The 16,637-nt window shown below is 45.6% G+C and overlaps 2 protein-coding genes across 3 annotated transcripts; one reads left to right on the top strand and one right to left on the bottom strand.

Annotated features, from left to right (window-relative positions):
• Positions 1-5,551: 5,551 nt before the first annotated feature.
• Positions 5,552-8,109, bottom strand: LOC100279420 (uncharacterized). Of its 2 annotated transcripts, XM_023300204.2 has the most exons (2): positions 6,355-8,109; positions 5,552-6,254 (listed from the first exon to the last, which is right to left on the bottom strand). In XM_023300204.2, exons 1-2 carry the CDS (start codon positions 8,049-8,051, stop codon positions 6,176-6,178), a joined length of 1,776 nt encoding a protein of 591 aa, XP_023155972.1. In that variant the 5' UTR covers positions 8,052-8,109; the 3' UTR covers positions 5,552-6,175. The 2 variants fall into 2 exon arrangements, with proteins under 2 accessions (XP_023155972.1, XP_020394223.1); XM_020538634.3 differs by having other exon boundaries at positions 5,552-8,097.
• A 159-nt stretch (positions 8,110-8,268) lies between these two features.
• LOC103627519 (protein FAR1-RELATED SEQUENCE 5-like) lies at positions 8,269-11,173 on the top strand. Its single transcript, XM_008647812.4, has 3 exons — positions 8,269-8,510; positions 8,639-10,743; positions 10,837-11,173. The coding sequence occupies exons 1-2, from the start codon at positions 8,470-8,472 to the stop codon at positions 10,383-10,385; spliced, it is 1,788 nt and encodes a 595-aa protein (XP_008646034.1). The 5' UTR covers positions 8,269-8,469; the 3' UTR covers positions 10,386-10,743; positions 10,837-11,173.
• Positions 11,174-16,637: the final 5,464 nt, after the last annotated feature.

Genomic DNA, 16,637 nt, shown 5'->3' with positions numbered 1-16,637 from the left:
CATGAACTCGCCAAAGGTGGGAGCTCACGTGAAGTGTAAGGCTTACCAAAGAGGATGGTTAGAGCTGAGCATTGCTTTTAAAGTTGGTCAAAATTTTATTAGCAGTTACTAAGTATAAGTAAATACCAAACCCAATTAAGTAGTAGAACAAAAGTAACAACATCACCTGCGATGCAATGCATATGACAAATTGAATTTAGTTACATAAATTAATCATGTGAGGGTCCGAGCTGCACATGACCGTGAGCACGGCTAGTATACCAGTTTTACACTCTGCAGAGGTTGCACATCTTTACCCACAAGTCATGTTACCCATCTGCCAAGGGATCGCGACTTCCCATACACCTCTACCGAGGAGGCGAGGCAGGGTAACACTACGAGGCCTTTACAAAGTTCCACTAGCTTCAGAAAACCCGCTACAGTTTATAGGAAGCTCCAATGCAGGAATCCCTTGCAGGACCGCCATCGCAGCAAAATCCTCCCGAGGGCCTCCCTACACTGACCACTCCCCTACTGCCCTTGCCCCTTTCAGGTAAGGTAGTCTTCCACTAGCTTTCCTAATTAATCGGCCAAGGGCGTCCCATTAAACCCTTGTGGTAGCACTGTTTTCCCGGGTGGTCGCTCCATGTTCCAATTAACATAATGATCTTATCATGAACAGTGATAATAAACAGATAATAAAAGTGTGATCATGAATAATGTATCTTCATACCCAAAACCACATAAAGCACTAGCAAGCACTACCCAAAAAGTTCAGTGGTAAACAAGGTATAAAGATAATCAAACTAGGGTAACCTATTGGGTCCCATCAAAATTAACCTATGCAGATCATTATGATTAATCAGAACATGAGTAGGTAAAAAGAAGTGATCAAGGGCACAACTTGCCTGGGACTTGAGATTCCAGGTACCAGGATGATCTTCAGATGACTCGTGACCTCACTGCTAGTCGTAGCAATACAGACAAACATTGTATAGGCAAAATTAACATTACACCAAACATATATGCAAAATACATATTAATAATCTACACATTGAAATAAGATCAGAGGAACAGAAATTATTAATTTTGGAGTTATAGATTTTAAGTTATGGATTTTCCAAAGATTCTATGTGCTTAGTACAAAATTAATTAAGATAACAATTTTAATGTGACTTTTATATCAAAAAATGGTACCAAATGATAAGCAATGATTTTATAAAATTATAGGAATTGGAATGAATTAATTTGGACTAAATATGCATTTTCTATGAATTAAACAAATTCTAGCATTTATTTTTGCATAAATATCATTTTCTAATTCCTTTTTCTAGATTTTATAATTCTCTGGACTGGTCCTCAATTCCAGGAAAGTCCAGGGGTTAATGCGCGAAAAGTCCCAAGACACAGATCTACCCCGCGGTGGATGGCAGGTTCTATTTCCCTATTTCTCAGGGTCTCTTTTACAAAACGCGTAATCCGAAGGGGTATCAGGCTTTCAGGACCGTCCGATCAGAAACGGTTGGCCCGGATTAGATCTGTCCCACCGCGAACCGGTACGCGCCTGCGACGGTTGGATTAAAGATTACCGACACGGATTTAATAACCCTGCCAGTGCACCAGAGTCGCCCGCTAGCAGATCTACGGTTGAAGTTCGTTTGGACGAAAGGGTATGTTCGATCTAATCAGGACCGTCTGTGCATCATCCGACGGCCCCCGGATCCATCTCCTAATCTGAGCAACGTGCGGCAGCGCCGCGCCCTGGTCACGGCGGTGAGTCGCCGGCGACGACCGTGATGGCTGTCCCGTGAGTCCCCCAACCTTACAACCGGTGCAAAATGGTGTGCGCGGCAAAACGAAGCTATCCAGGGGCTTACCGAAGACAGGGGTGAGGTCAGGGGAGCCGACCACGGTCCGCAGCGGCCCGGCGCGGATCTTCCTCGATGGCGACGAATTCGTGGGCACTCAGTTGCCAACTCCGCCCGACGAGCTTGAGGTTACCGACCTAGAGTGGATCCGAAGCACCCTAGACCGAAAGGATGGCTCGGTGGCGGCTATCGCGAGGTAATGCCGGGACGTAGGGTCGGCGGCAACGGTGGCTAAGCGCACGGCTAGAAACTCCCAGGGCTTGCGAGAGGAACGCAGCGGCGGTACTTATCTCTGGGTGCCAGACCCAACTCTTGCGCGGCTGGCGCAACAACCCACGCACCGAACGGCGAGGTCAACCGCGGCGCGCGATTCTCACGGGAAGAGAAACAGGGGCGAGTCCGCGCGAGTTGCTTGCGACGGAGAGAAAAACCGCTGACAAGAGGGCCCCGCCCTGTCATTCAAAGGAAAGCTGGAGCCGCGCGGTGGAAGGGTTTTGGGCCGCGTGGGGGGTTTCTCTGAGTGGGCCGAAATGGGTAGCAGCCGGCCCAGGTGAGGTTTTATTCTTTTTCTTTTATCTTTTCTTTCTATTTTCTTCATTTCTAAGGTTTAGTTTGAATTCGAATTTAGTATTCAAACCTTGTGCAAATTTATTCTCCAATCATATTATGAAATGAAAAATACCAATTTTAAAAGTATAATGACATTATTTATACTTTTGTATCATTCCTCTTCTTCTCTTTTTAGAAAACCCTAGTTTTAATTTAGGGTTTGATTCAACCTTTAGTTTTATTATTATTATTATTAACATTATTATTTTATTTAATGCACAAACAATAAAACTCCAACATGATGCCTATTTTTTTATCATTTGTTTGAATTAAACTCTAAATTTTGTGTATGCTCTTTTTATGATGCAAATAAGGCACATAAAATGAGAAGATCTCTCTATTATTCTTGGTATACAATTTGAGTATTACAACTTCATTTAGGGAGAATGCACCAAGTTGCTATACCCGATGGGTACCCGATATCCGCCTGATACACGATGGGTACGGCCGTACGAGCATGGGTACAAAATTTTACCCGTGGTTATAGTCATGAGCGGATATGGATAATCCCCGCGGGTATTTACTCTCCTTGAGCTAAACCCGACCCGTTGCCATCCCTAATTCGTTACTCGATGAATGCATAATTAGTCTAAGACAAAATATGTTTTGGGACTGAGGGAGTAGTAGAATAGATTCCTGAAAATATATAGAGAATTTATATTTTAACTTAGAGTTACCTAATATCCTAATTTGTTTATATTCCCGCCTTCCGTGCTAGTAAGCTATAATGTTCTTACAAAATCTATATTTGATAGTTGTTTCAACCAAACATATTTTAGCTTTTCTACAACCACAGCTCGCAACAGTTTTCTCACAACTCACAACTAAAATTAGGTTTTTAAGAATCAATAGTCGATGACATTTTTCTAACTAGTATAGTTGGAGCTAGAAAAAATGTTTCTCCAGAGAAGCTATAAGTGTAACTATTTTTAATGAAGCTAAAGCTCTAACATACAGCCCACCCAAATTAAAATTTGTTTTAGCGTTTTAATAGATTCATATAATAATTGATGCATATTTTTTGTATATGTGTTTAGATTCATAATCACCTATTTGAATATACATGTACAAATCAAGAGCTCATACAAATACTATTTTGGTATGTACAAATCAAGAGCTCATACGAATACTATTTTGGTATGAGGGACCAGCGTCCGATTCACATCGGACGACCCCGACCATCCATCGTCTCGACATACAGGGATGAGGCGTGAGCTGCGCGTAGCCGTTGATCAAGCGCAGTCGGACGTGTATCATTTCCGACGGAGTAATATACATGGAGCCACGTAGACCAGGCTCTCAAGCTAATATGGCCAAGCCGTGAGAAGCCAGGAGGGTACTCTAGCATGAAGCAGGAGCTAAAGTCGAAGAAGCCGGGTTAAATAGGCCTAAATTAAAGTTGTATAACTCTCATGGCATTCAGTTTTTTCCCCTCTTTTAGCATTGTATTTTAAAGATTTTCTCTATTCAAATGTAAAGTTCAATCGACATTGATTACTTTGAAATGCTTTTTTCTATGCAATGAAAAGAAAAAACCATGTATTCGTCCTATGGGCCCACTCATGCAAGCAGTGGACTTTCTTCAGTGCAAATGATCTTGCCATGAGAAAAAAAATGTAAGCTGCCCATCTACTCCGCTGTCACACCTGTAACATGTAGTCCTAAGCTTTCAAATCCTAGATTTGTTCGAGAGAAAAAAAACATCTTCTAACTCAGGTTAGGGCAATCAGTACAGATGACAAGCTTTTTATACGGTAAGTGGGCGGAAGCCAATGTGATGCAGGGGCAGGTGGGTGATCATGGAGGCAAGAATGTACAACAGGAGGGGGGAACCGGGAGGGGACACAACCATGTGAGCCATGAGCAGGGGATGAAACTGGCCCTAGAAATAATCTTGCCAGTTTTCTTGTCGGGTCTTCCAGAGTTTTTTTTTTCTCTAATCGACCAGTAGCAGGTAAAATAAAACAGTTTTAAAATATTTTCTAATCAGAGGTAGGACATATCACTATGGATTGATGGTGCTGGTACAGAGTTTAGTATATCATGCAAGCAGATTGGAATTAAACAGAGGGAGGGAGAGAGATCTCGAAGGGCCCCAAAAGCCAAAATTATGTCATTGGGCCCAGCAAACGATAAGACACTAGCAAACTTGTACTACATATACATGTGATTCGGTTTAAGAGCAATCAACACATTTCACAACCCCAAATCTGCGTGGCAAAGAAGAGATGCCAAGAGTGGCAGTCAAGGCGCCAACAAGCTGACCCACATTTTGAAAAAGGAAGCTGACTCAAGCACGAAACTGGATGTGCCTTTGTGATTGCCAATCTTACTCCCAATAAGCATATAGCCCATGAACAAAATGGATGTGCCTTTGTGATTGCCATCCGCCACTGGCATCAAGTGTATTGTGGAAATATAACAGATTAGTCTGTCAAGTGTGAATTGGTTGTGTTGCTTGATGTCTATGCTTGGCACATCAACAGAAAAACAGCAATTTACATCCTTGCAAATGCCTAGTTTTCTTCTGGTGTTTCCTATTGTGAGGGACATCTTGAGTAATCAGTACCATATTTACCATTTGTGACTAGCTTACTGAAATCATGTATGCCAGGACTCATTATTTCCCAAGTCCGGTGTTATAGTTCACATGAAACCCAACTGGAACAAGAAATTCCTTTAACTATAGCGAACTAAATTCCAAGATAGTTTGGACAAGGAACACATACCATATTCCTCAGATAAACCCTATGAATTTCACATTAGGAATGGACCATTACGAGTACAGCTCAAATAGAAGCGCACTATGTGAATCAGTAAACTTCTGAACAATCTCTAATTATCTTCTTAAAGCAAAACCTTAGTTACACTATTTCTAATACAGCTGGTTCAATCCCTAAGCACGACCAGCATGCTAAGCTTTTGAAATAATTGCCCGCAACAGTACTAATTTTGAATGCTTGAGTCTAATGAAAGCCAGACCCAAAATTTGGTAGTATAGTGATGGATGGCATCCACAATCTGAGGCGGATTGCAGATAAGGTAACAGGACATATTAAAGTTTGATCCATAACAATTGAAACTGCACAATGAAATACCATAAGAAGAAGAACTGATATAAAAGAACATGAAACACGTATTATACTGTACCACAGACATTTGATAGGTTAATTATACCCTCTCCTCACAAGCAGTGTTTCAAGTCACATTAGAATGTCTAGTGACCCGAGAGCAAGCAGGGTAAAAACCTAGAGCAACATCATTACACTAGAGACATTGACACCAACATTGCTAAAAATCCGCTAGTTCTACTTCTAGCTAATAAGTTGCAAAGATAATCAACATGAAGGGTTCAACACCAATATATTTGTTACCTTTGCAACACTAAATTGCAAGACGAAATACACGTTACTGGAGTTGAAGCTGCTAGCAAATGGTGGTGAAATATTGGTGCCCACAGGCGTAGATTGCTGATCAGCACCGCCATGCTGATACAGTGACAAGCTCGCCATGCTGCCAGTATAGTGTGAGCCCGACCCCACATTTCTCCACATGGAAACCGTGGACCTGCACCCGTTTCAGGAGGCAATCGGCCTCTGCCTCTGCCCAATTGCTGGGTGGAACAGGCACGAACCTAGCAGCTGCAAATGCACTTCTCCATGCAATTGGATTGTCCACCTTGCCCCGCCCAAGCACCGAATCCTCAATTCTTGGCTGAATCAGGAACTTCTCAATCTTGCAGGCAGAATCAGCATCAATGCCAGCAGCATCAAGCGAATCAAGGAGGAACATGCAAGACTGAAAGCAGTTTAAGAAGTACTGTGAGAAGGGAAGATCAGCGCGATCAGCGCCATGGTCTATGGCTATCACAATCTTAGGAGCTAGCTGTTTCACCAACCCAAGGATCGCTGGCAGTGGTGGTGCACGAGCAGAGCAACCAGTCGGGAGGACAACAACTACATCTTCATCATCAGTGGCAGAAATGAATTCTGCAGGGTTGATCATATCAGCACTGATAGCACTGAACTCAAAGGGAATTCCAAGGTCAACAGCAAACTGTGCAATGTTGTCACGCGCAAGACACAGCTCCAGTGGATGGTGGGAAGCAGCTGATACAAAGGCAGTGAGCTTAACGAACGGCAGAGCTGCGCCACCTGCGCCACGGCAGTGTGCAAGTTCCTGCAAGAAAGAAGCCCACTGGCCTCCAACGCCAAGATCAAAATCGATGACATGGATACAGGACGACGTGCTGCCACCAATTTCGTCAAGAAGTGCCTGCGTTGCGGTGAAGTTGGTGAACTGGAGCACGGGCGAGTGATCAGAGAAAGTCTTGTACGCCGCGAGCTTGAGGGCAACGTCGAGCGGTGATTTGAGGTGGCAGCCGCCGTGATGGCCTTCGGCGAGCGCGAGGAGGGCCTCCTTGAGGTAGGAGGCGGAGCGGAGGAACGGCTTCCCGAGCGGGGGAAGCTGGTGATTGAGCCGCGCCAATATCGCTCGCGCGCCAATGGAATTGCCAGCTTCAGCGGCCTTTGCCGCCGCCGCCAGCTCGTCCAGCAACTGCTGCTGCGCCGCCTCCGCAGCCGTCCTCTTCATTGCCCCGTGGGGCAGTGGCGGCGAAGGCTGGAGCTGGAATGGAGCAGGACCATTTAGTGGTGGAAAGGCATGACCTTGCCCCGTCGGCGGCGGCGGCAGAAGCCGAGTTCGGGCGAGATAGAGGTCGCCTCCTATGGATTGATGACGTTTGGCCGGTGGATGGACGAGTGGCGACTGCTGATTGTAGCTGGGGAAGGAGGGGATGGACATGAGGAAGGTTGTGGCGGGGGTCGGCTGGTGCTGGTACTGGTGGAGGAGGCCGGGCGACTGCGTATCAAGAGGGGGCTTTGTGTCGATGCCTTCATGGAACAGCACCGGAAGCGGCGGCGGCTGGAAGGAAGCAGACTCCGGGGATAAGAGGCCGAAGGCCGAGGACGCCTTGTTGCCACCGCCGCCACTGTTGGTAGTTTGCGACACCGCACCAGGGGACGACATGTCAGAGGCAACGCCGCCGAGGTGGGGATCGAGCGTGAAACCCAGAGGGTCCGCTGCCGGGAACCCGAAGCCCACATTGTCGAGGAGCGGCTGGTGGTGCACGGGAAGCGGCGGTCCTGACTGATCCAAGTCGCCGGCGGCCCCAATGAACCAGTTCAAGAACGTCTGGTCCTGCGCCGCCGCAGCGGCGTTGCCGAGCATGGCGTCCCAGCTGTCGGCGACCACGACCCCCATGTCGAGGCCGGTGGGAATCGGCGGCAGCTCACAGCCGCCGGCCCAGTCCTCCTTCCCGCCGCCGCCGCCGTGCTCGCCGGGGGCTCCCCATTTGGTGGCTTCGGCGGCGGCGCTTCTGTCCGAAACCACCGCCACGCCGGTCGAGTCCTCAGCGCCGCTGCCCAGGGACGACGACAGCGTCGACGTTGAGTTGCTGGGGCTCCGCGTGCAGTCCAGCACGGACCACGGCTCCAACAGCGTCTTCGCCTTCCCCTCCGGCCAGAACAGCGTCTTTCCGCCTCCGATGGGGTCCGCAGCCCCGTTCCGCTGGGCACCGAATAGCGCCGCCCTCATCTACCGAATCCCATATAATCTCGCGGCGAAATCTGGGGGGGGGGGGGGGGGGGGGGGGCTAAGCAAACGGAACCAGATCATCTGCAGTACTGCAGGCTGCAGTGCGTTCGTCCATCGCAAATCCAACGGTTGCCAGGCGTCCCTCTCGCTCGACGTGCCGTGCGCCTGTCGGCCTCTATGTTTTGCTAGACTTGTACCTATAGCCCATATTCTGGCCCAATAATTTCTCCTATTGTTATTTGACTCCTCTAGTACGCAGCCTCTTTAGACATGCCGCCGTCAGTGCCAATGGAAGAAAAAGGCAGCGGGAAAGCAACATATCGAAGGAAAAATTCACTCCAGCACAACACCGTTTGCTGATGCAGCACAAAGAGCAAATTTCGAGGGCAAACGAGCGATTCATCCAGTTCAAGGGAAGATGGGAGAGGATGTGAATGGAGAACCCTACAAACCCTACACGTGAGTAAGATTTATTTATTTTGTGTCTCATAGCATTAGATTTCTGAACTTTTGATGTAGCCGTACAACACAAAGGAATTTAGTTATTGCCTTGTATACACAATGACGAAAGTACTAATGAATTTCAGGGAGAAAGTTTTGCCCTGTTTAGTTCCTCATGTTGGCATGAAATTTAGAAATCCAGAAGAGGGTTGGAAGTTTTGGCTGGCATACGATGGTCAGAGTGGTTTTGATGTTAGAAAGCACTATGCAAACAAAAGTAAGATTGATGGAAAGATAACATCATGTAGATTTGTTTGTGCCAATGAAGGTCATAGAGGAAAGGACAAAAGGAGTGATCAAGTAAAATGTCAACGAGCTGAAACAAGAACGGATTGTGAAGTGCGTATGGGTCTTGCAAAGGATAAAGAGATGGATGGATATAAAGTTTATGATCTAAAGTTGGAACACAATCATGACCTTCACTCACCAGAAACTTTTCACTTGATGGTGTCACAAAGAAAAATTTCAGAATTGCAAGCCTTTGAAATTGAAGCTGCTGATGATTCAGGAATAGGTCCTAAAGCATCACACGAATTAGCATGTCGCCAAGTGGGTGGACCGCTTAATCTGAGTTATACCCTACGTGACCATAAAAACTATTTGAGGGGAAAGCGACAACGAGAGATGGCATATGGTCAAGCTGGAAGCATGCTCAAATACTTTCAAGATAAAATAGCAGAGAACCCATCATTTCAATATGCGACACAAATGGATATTGAGGAGAAGATTGCAAACATATTTTGGGCTGATGCTAAAATGATTGCTGATTATATACATTTTGGTGATGTTGTTTCCTTTGACACTACTTTTGGAACAAATAGAGAGAGTCGGCCTTTTGGTGTTTTTGTTGGATTCAACCAGTTCAGAGAAACAGTAGTTTTTGGTGCTGCTCTAATGTATGATGAAACATTTGAGTCTTTTCGGTGGCTCTTTGAGACCTTTCTACAAGCACATAATAGAAAACAACCAAAAACGTTCTACACAGACCAAGATTTTGCAATGGGGAAGGCGGTTGAACTAGTGTTTCATGAGGCATGGCATGGATTGTGCACTTTTCACATAATGCAAAATGCTATCAAACATTTGCCTAAACAAGAAAAAGCTAAAGGCTCAAATGTTCTAGCTGATTTCAGTGCATGCATGTTTGAGTATGTGGACCAGGAAACATTTGACAGAGAATTTGCCATCTTGAGGACAAAGATACAAAAGCAAACTTGGTTAGACAACATTTACAATTTGAAAGAAAAATGGGCTGAATGTTATATGAAAGATGTTTATACATTGGGCATGCGAAGCACACAATTGAGTGAGAGTCTAAACAATGATTTGAAAATTCACTTCAAATCAGATTTTGACATCATTCGATTTTTGAAACATTTTGAAAGGGTGGTGCAAGGAAAAAGAAATAATGAGTTAAACTCAGAATTTGAATCGAGGAAAAAAATACCGAGGGTCATAATGAAGATACCTATGCTGTTGCAAGCAAGCAAGTTGTACACACCAGTCATATTTGAAGCTTTTCAAGGTCAATATGAAAGGTCTATGACATCATGCACTAGAGTATTGGATGGAAATAATGAATATCTTGTTGCAACAGGGAGCCTTGGTGAGGAACTTGTCCTTGATGAAGAGTTTAGAGTTATTGGAAATCCTTTGGACCAAACAGCTACATGCAGTTGCAACTTATTTAATAGAATTGGAATAATATGTGCCCATGCTTTAAAAGTTCTTGATTTAATGAATATCAAGTCATTGCCTACACAATATATATTAAAGAGATGGACACGACAAGCATGTAGTGGCATTGTACAGGATATGAATGGAAAAATATAATTGAAAATCCAAAGCTTGATGTATTGCTTCGTTATAGATATTTCTCTCACAAACTTCTGAATTTGGCACATCGAGCAGCCTACTTTCCAGAGTGCTCTTCACTAATGGACAACGCAATAGACCTCCTTAGCCAACAGCTTGAAGACAAAATTAGTACATGCCCAAGTATTTCTAATGCTGATCAAAGTGTAGCTCATGTTGATGTTGCTCCACCCAATGACACATTGAGTAATGCACGGTTAAAGAAAAAAGATATCCGTTAAGAAGTTCAAAGAGACAAAAACTTGGTTGGGAAGAAAAGCACAAAGGGAGGAAAAAAGGTCAAAGGAAAACTTTGGTGTCTGTACAAGTACCAATGGTATGTCAAAATTTTTAACAAGTGCATTATAGCATTATATTATTATAGACTTTCAGATATATTTTGAATTTTTCAACTTTCTTTTCTCGCAAGGCACAAGATATGGGGAAAGAAGCAAGCATCGACAAGGGTAAGGACTCTGAAGAATATAGGACCATCAGCTCCTTCACTCAACTACTGAATGGAGTAGGCAGTGATGATCTGAAAATTGAGGAATTATTTTAGTTTTTGGGCAAATCAAGAGAGCTAGTTTGTTATTGACACCTGTATTTTGTTCCTGGAATTGTAAGGTTTAAACTACACTGCAAATTGTGGAGTATTTTGTTAGAAAGTGCACACTGCAAAAACATTCAGTCTGGATTGAATGTTCAGACTAAAACAAAAACGTTCATCAGGAAATCTTCAGTGCTAGAATTCTCAATAGTAATTACATTCACTTTCTTTCAAAATTTTAGTTTACAAATCATTCCTCATCATACAACCTTGCTGTACATGTAAATTAATTGGCAATGCTAAACAATCTAAGCTGTTGTCTGCTGAGGAAGAAAAAGAGGAAACAACGAAGCTGCTGTCTGCACATCGAGCGAGAGGGACGGGCTGGACGCGTCCGACGACGCACTGCAGGGCTAGACGCCTGGCAACCGTTGGATTTACGATGGACGAACGCACTGCAGCCTGCAGTACTGCAGGCGATCTGGTTCCTAAGCAAACAGGGATGGCGTGGTGGAATTATCGGCGTGGTGCGATAGTAAAGACTAAAGAGTATGGAACAGGGAGATGATGGAGGCAACGGCGCAACCGCGCCGCAAGCATAGCTGTACATTTGGGTTAGGCCCAATGAGTTGGCCCGGAGCACGAAAAACAAGTACGGTCCAGGCACAGCACGACCCAAAATAATTTAGTGCCGGGCCAGGTTTGGGGCGAGGTCACGGCCATGGGCGGGCACGAGCACGACCCGTTTAAGGCAGGCACGAAATGACCCATATAGAGGCACGAAAAGATCCATATATTTATTAAAACACACTTCATTCCATATTTTCATATACTTGATAAAGAATACAAAGCTAGAGATAATGCTAGTTAGATGTTTTTGTAACTTTGAATTAGAGTATGTGATGTAATTTTACTTTTGTTATGAACATTAAACAATAAACTGAACTTATGAACTTTGTATAGAGCTGATTATACTCTTTTTCCTTCTAACAAAATGATTTGTAAACGAGGTAGTCATTGCATAGCTGTGGTAACTTTAATACAAATATTAAGTTTGCTTTTGTTCAAATTTATTTGTCTTATCTTTTATTTGTTTTATTTTTTTTAAATTTAGGGCTCTGATGTGAATTTTGGGCCAAAAATTGAATTTCGGGCCAAGAATTGAATTTCGGGCTTTTATAATTTTGGGCCGCCCGAAATGAGCCCGACACGTTTAAGCAATTACGGGTCGGGCCATGGGCCGAGGGCTAGGCCCGTGGGCCGGCCCGGCACGACCCAAAATTCAAACGGGCCGGCCCGAAATTCAAACAATATGGGCCTTTTTGGGCTTGGCCGGGCCAGGCCGAGTGGCCCGAATGTACACCTATAGCCGCAAGGCAAGGAGTGCGTAGAGATGGCCAAACAGGCCGCCCGACCCGAGCCCGGTGAAGCTCGACCCGTTTTGGGCCCGGCCCGCCAGGCACGGTTAGAAAATCGGATCGATCCGTCTAAGCCCGTTTTCCTGTCCGAGTCCGGCCCGCAACGGATCTAAACGGGTCGGGTCGGCCCGTTACGAAAAAAGCGGGCCGAAAAGCGAGCTAAGCGGGCTAGTAACTAGTAAGCACGTTTTAGTGCAAAAAAGCGGGCTTAACAGGCTTAGAGGTAAACGGGTCGTGCCAAGCTAGCCCACCGTGCCTAACTTCCTGTCTGAGTCTGGCCCGCTTATTCGTGCCGTGCCGGGCCGGCCCGGGCCCGCATAGAACCGGGCCGTGTCGGGCTTGGACCGGGCCCAAACAGTAGGCTTCGTGCCGGGCTCGCGGGCCTTGTGTTTATTGGACATCTATAGTGGTGCGTGCCCTTGCCTGCACTGTGCGCCTCTACGTGGTGGAAACGGAAATCGGATGGTCGTTTGCGCGGGCGTCTATTTCTGCATCCGTTCGGTTCGCACGCAGGGCTTAAAGACAGTGTTGGTTCCTTCTATATTTCACTCCTATATCTCACTATCTTACCACATTATTGATATCTCTTCCCTTACATCTTCATGGCTATTCATCATCCAATATCAATTTTTCCTATACGCATATACGCAGGGCTTAAAGACAGTGGTGGTTCTCCTTAAATTCTACCCATATACCCTACTTTAACTATAAAATATTATTTTTCATAACTATTCATCCTTCAATATCAAATTTTTCTCAACTAAGGGCCTATTTGATTCATGGGACTAAACTAAAGTGACTAAAATAACTGACTAAAATTTAGTCATCGCCTGTTTGGAACAAGTGACTAAACTAAAGTGACATGTCACTAATTAAAGCAATTGAACGCCACATGTACATATGAGTGGGGAATTAGCTGCTCCTGTACGTGTGCTGAGTGGATGACCACCTACTGTTGTAGGCGCCGAGTGGGTGGACGAGAGAGTGGGTGTAGGGACCAGCTATAAAATATGGGTTTTAGTCATTTTAGCTCCTTTTTGGGAGCTAAAGGAGCTAAAACAGTTTAGTCACTTTTAGTCTTTTGTGTTTAGAAGTTTAGCTCCTAAACTGACTAAATTTTAGTCACTTTGTTTTAGTCCAATGGATCCAAACAGGCCCTAACAAACACTATTGTGCATGTAATCGAGGGTAGGGACTGGCTCTCGTACCCCCACATCTAGCGTGCTCTGGCATGGGTTCTCGTGTTGCGTGCTCGAAGGGGAGCGTGTGGGGCTCTATATTGTAGCGAAAGGCCCCCTAAACATCTACATAAGTAGGGGAGGGGTAGTCTAAGGCTAGTTGCGACGCTACAGCCACAAGTCGCTCCCTCCCCTTGCCATGTACATGTTTAGTGTCCCTCCTCCGGTGCAACGACCAGCGCTAAAGCCTCTCCTCCACGTTACAGTGCTAGCAAATTGCATAGTACTCCACCAGATGTGGGGGCATGGGAGGAAACCCTTACCCTTGTTTCTCGTGCACCCTGATGTTTGTTAGTTGAGGAAAAATTGGTAATGGCTGATGAATAGATATGGAAAATATTATTTTATGGTTGTAGTGGGGTATAGGGGAAGAATTTAGGGAGAAGCGCTACGATATATGAAAAAGTAGACAGTAGAATCCTCACGACGTGGCACAAAAGTGAGATATAGGGGAGAAATTTAGGGGGCCCGTTGCGGACGCTGTGAGATATAGAAGATGGTAGAACGAGCTTCGTTCCAATAGAAAAGATGTCATGGGTTTCGATAGGAAGAAAAGGTGACAACACCATTTTCCCAGAATGAAAAATTCTTCGCCATCTTCGCTGTTGAAACTCGATTAACACTTGAGCACAGACGTCATGACTTCTCACCGTCCTACATCCCTCGATCTCCTTCCACCTTCTCTTGTACCCTAGCCGCCGCCATGGATGGCACCGAGCTATTACCTCCTCGATGCATCATGTTGGTCCTTCGCTCTACATCTCTGAAGGTCGTGATGCCGCGCATGTCGCTGCAGATGCGGTGTCGGCAATCAACAACACCGCCATCAAGGTGGATAAGAAGGTTGTTTCTTCCTTACTTTTTGTTCTTCCTTCCTATTATTCACAACTGATGTTTTTGTAGTTGACTAACTTCGATTACTTACACTAACTCATAGCTAGTTTCATGATTTGGTTGAGAAAGCACATTGTCCACATATCTGTAGTCATGTTTCACTTTTGAAGCGTCTCAATCCTTTTGGACACAAATGTGATTCAAATACTAGTTCTAGGAGGCTAGTATATACATTGATACATCAGATGATTCTAGATCTGCTTAAACGAAATAAACCTATACAGGTGGCGATCAACTGTAAGAGTTGGTCCACAACTCGGGACATATCATCAGAGTGGGGCTGAAGCAGCTCGATATATGAAGTGAAGCAAATCAGTGGTCCAACAGCCACAAGCATGGTTGGAACAAGCATAACTCTTACCTGATCAGCGATCTCGTTCTCTAAAAAACAACAAATAAGCAAGAGTGAGTACTTACGTACTCAGCAGACCACCTTCACCCATGGATTGGGGAAATCGGATTTAATGCATAAAGTATGTGGAGCTCAGGGTATTATCCAGAAAAAGCAATTTTTGATGCATGGCTATTTTGTAAAACATTTTATCATTTTTGAAAGGGAATTAGGCTTACACCTAGTCCCTAATTAATTTTGGTGGTTGAATTGGCCAACACAAATAATTGGACTAACTAGTTTGCCAAAGTGTATAGATTATACAGGTGTAAAAGGTTCACACTCAGCCAATAAAAAGACCAAGTTTTGGATTCAACAAAGGAGCAAAAGGGGCAACCGAAGGCACCCCTGGTCTGGCGCACCGGACTGTCCGGTGCGCCACCGGACATGTCCGGTGCACCAGGAGGGCTCAGTCTCAAACTCGCCACCTTCGGGAATTCCCTGAGGCGACTCGGCTATAATTCACCGGACTGTCCGGTGTACACCGGACAGTGTCCGGTGCGCCAAAGGAGGTCGGCCTCAGGAACTCGCCAGCTTCGGGAAACTCCAACGGCTAGTCCGCTAAAATTCACCGGACTGTCCGGTGTGCACCGGACTGTCCGGTGCGACTCCGGAGCAACGGCTATCTCCGCGCCAACGGCTCTCTGCCGCGCATTTAATGCGCGCTCTGCGCGCGCAGGAGTCAGAATCGCCCATGCTGGCACACCGGACAGCAAACAGTACATGTCCGGTGTGCACCGGACACCCAGGCGGGCCCACAAGTCAGAAGCTCCAACGGTCAGAATCCAACGGCAGTGATGACGTGGCAGGGGGCACCGGACTGTCCGGTGTGCACCGGACTGTCCGGTGCGCCATCAAGCAGACAGCCTCCCAACGGCCACTTTTGGTGGTTGGGGCTATAAATACCCCAACCACCCCACCATTCATTGCATCCAAGTTTTCCACTTCCTAACTACTACAAGAGCTCTAGCATTCAATTCTAGACACATTCAAAGAGATCAAATCCTCTCCAATTCCACACAAAACCCTAGTGACTAGTGAGAGTGATTTGCCGTGTTCATTTGAGCTCTTGCGCTTGGATTGCTTCTTTTCTTTCTCACTTGTTCTTGAGATCAAAACTCCATTGTAATCAAGGCAAGAGGCACCAATTGTGTGGTGGCCCTTGCGGGGAAGTTTTGTTCCCGGCTTTGATTTGAGAAGAGAAGCTCACTCGGTCCTAGGGACCGTTTGAGAGAGGGAAGGGTTGAAAGAGACCCGGCCTTTGTGGCCTCCTCAACGGGGAGTAGGTTTGCAAGAACCGAACCTCGGTAAAACAAATCTTCGTGTCTCACTTGCTTATTCGCTTGAGATTTGTTTTGCGCCCTCTCTCGCGGACTCATTTATATTTCTAACGCTAACCCGGTTTGTAGTTGTGTTTATATTTGTAAATTTCAGTTTCGCCCTATTCACCCCCCTCTAGGCGACTATCAATTGGTATCAGAACCCGGTGCTTCATTAGAGCCTAACCGCTCGAAGTGATGTCGGGAGATCACGCCAAGAAGGAGATGGAGACCGGCGAAAAGCCCACTACAAGCCACGGGAGCACTTCATCGGAAGAGTCCCGCACCAAGAGGAAGGAGAAGAAGAAGAGCTCCTCCAACAAAGGGAAGGAGAAGAAATCTTCTTCTCACCACAAAGAGAAGAAGGAAAAGTCTTCTTCCCACAAGCCGCATCGGAAAGGGGACAAGCACAAAAGGATGA

The sequence above is a fragment of the Zea mays genome, chromosome 5 (genome assembly GCF_902167145.1).
Source record: "Zea mays cultivar B73 chromosome 5, Zm-B73-REFERENCE-NAM-5.0, whole genome shotgun sequence".
NCBI classification, from domain to species: domain Eukaryota; kingdom Viridiplantae; phylum Streptophyta; class Magnoliopsida; order Poales; family Poaceae; genus Zea; species Zea mays.
The sequence above is the reverse complement of the archived record's forward strand: the minus strand, read 5'-3'. Positions and strand labels throughout refer to the sequence as shown.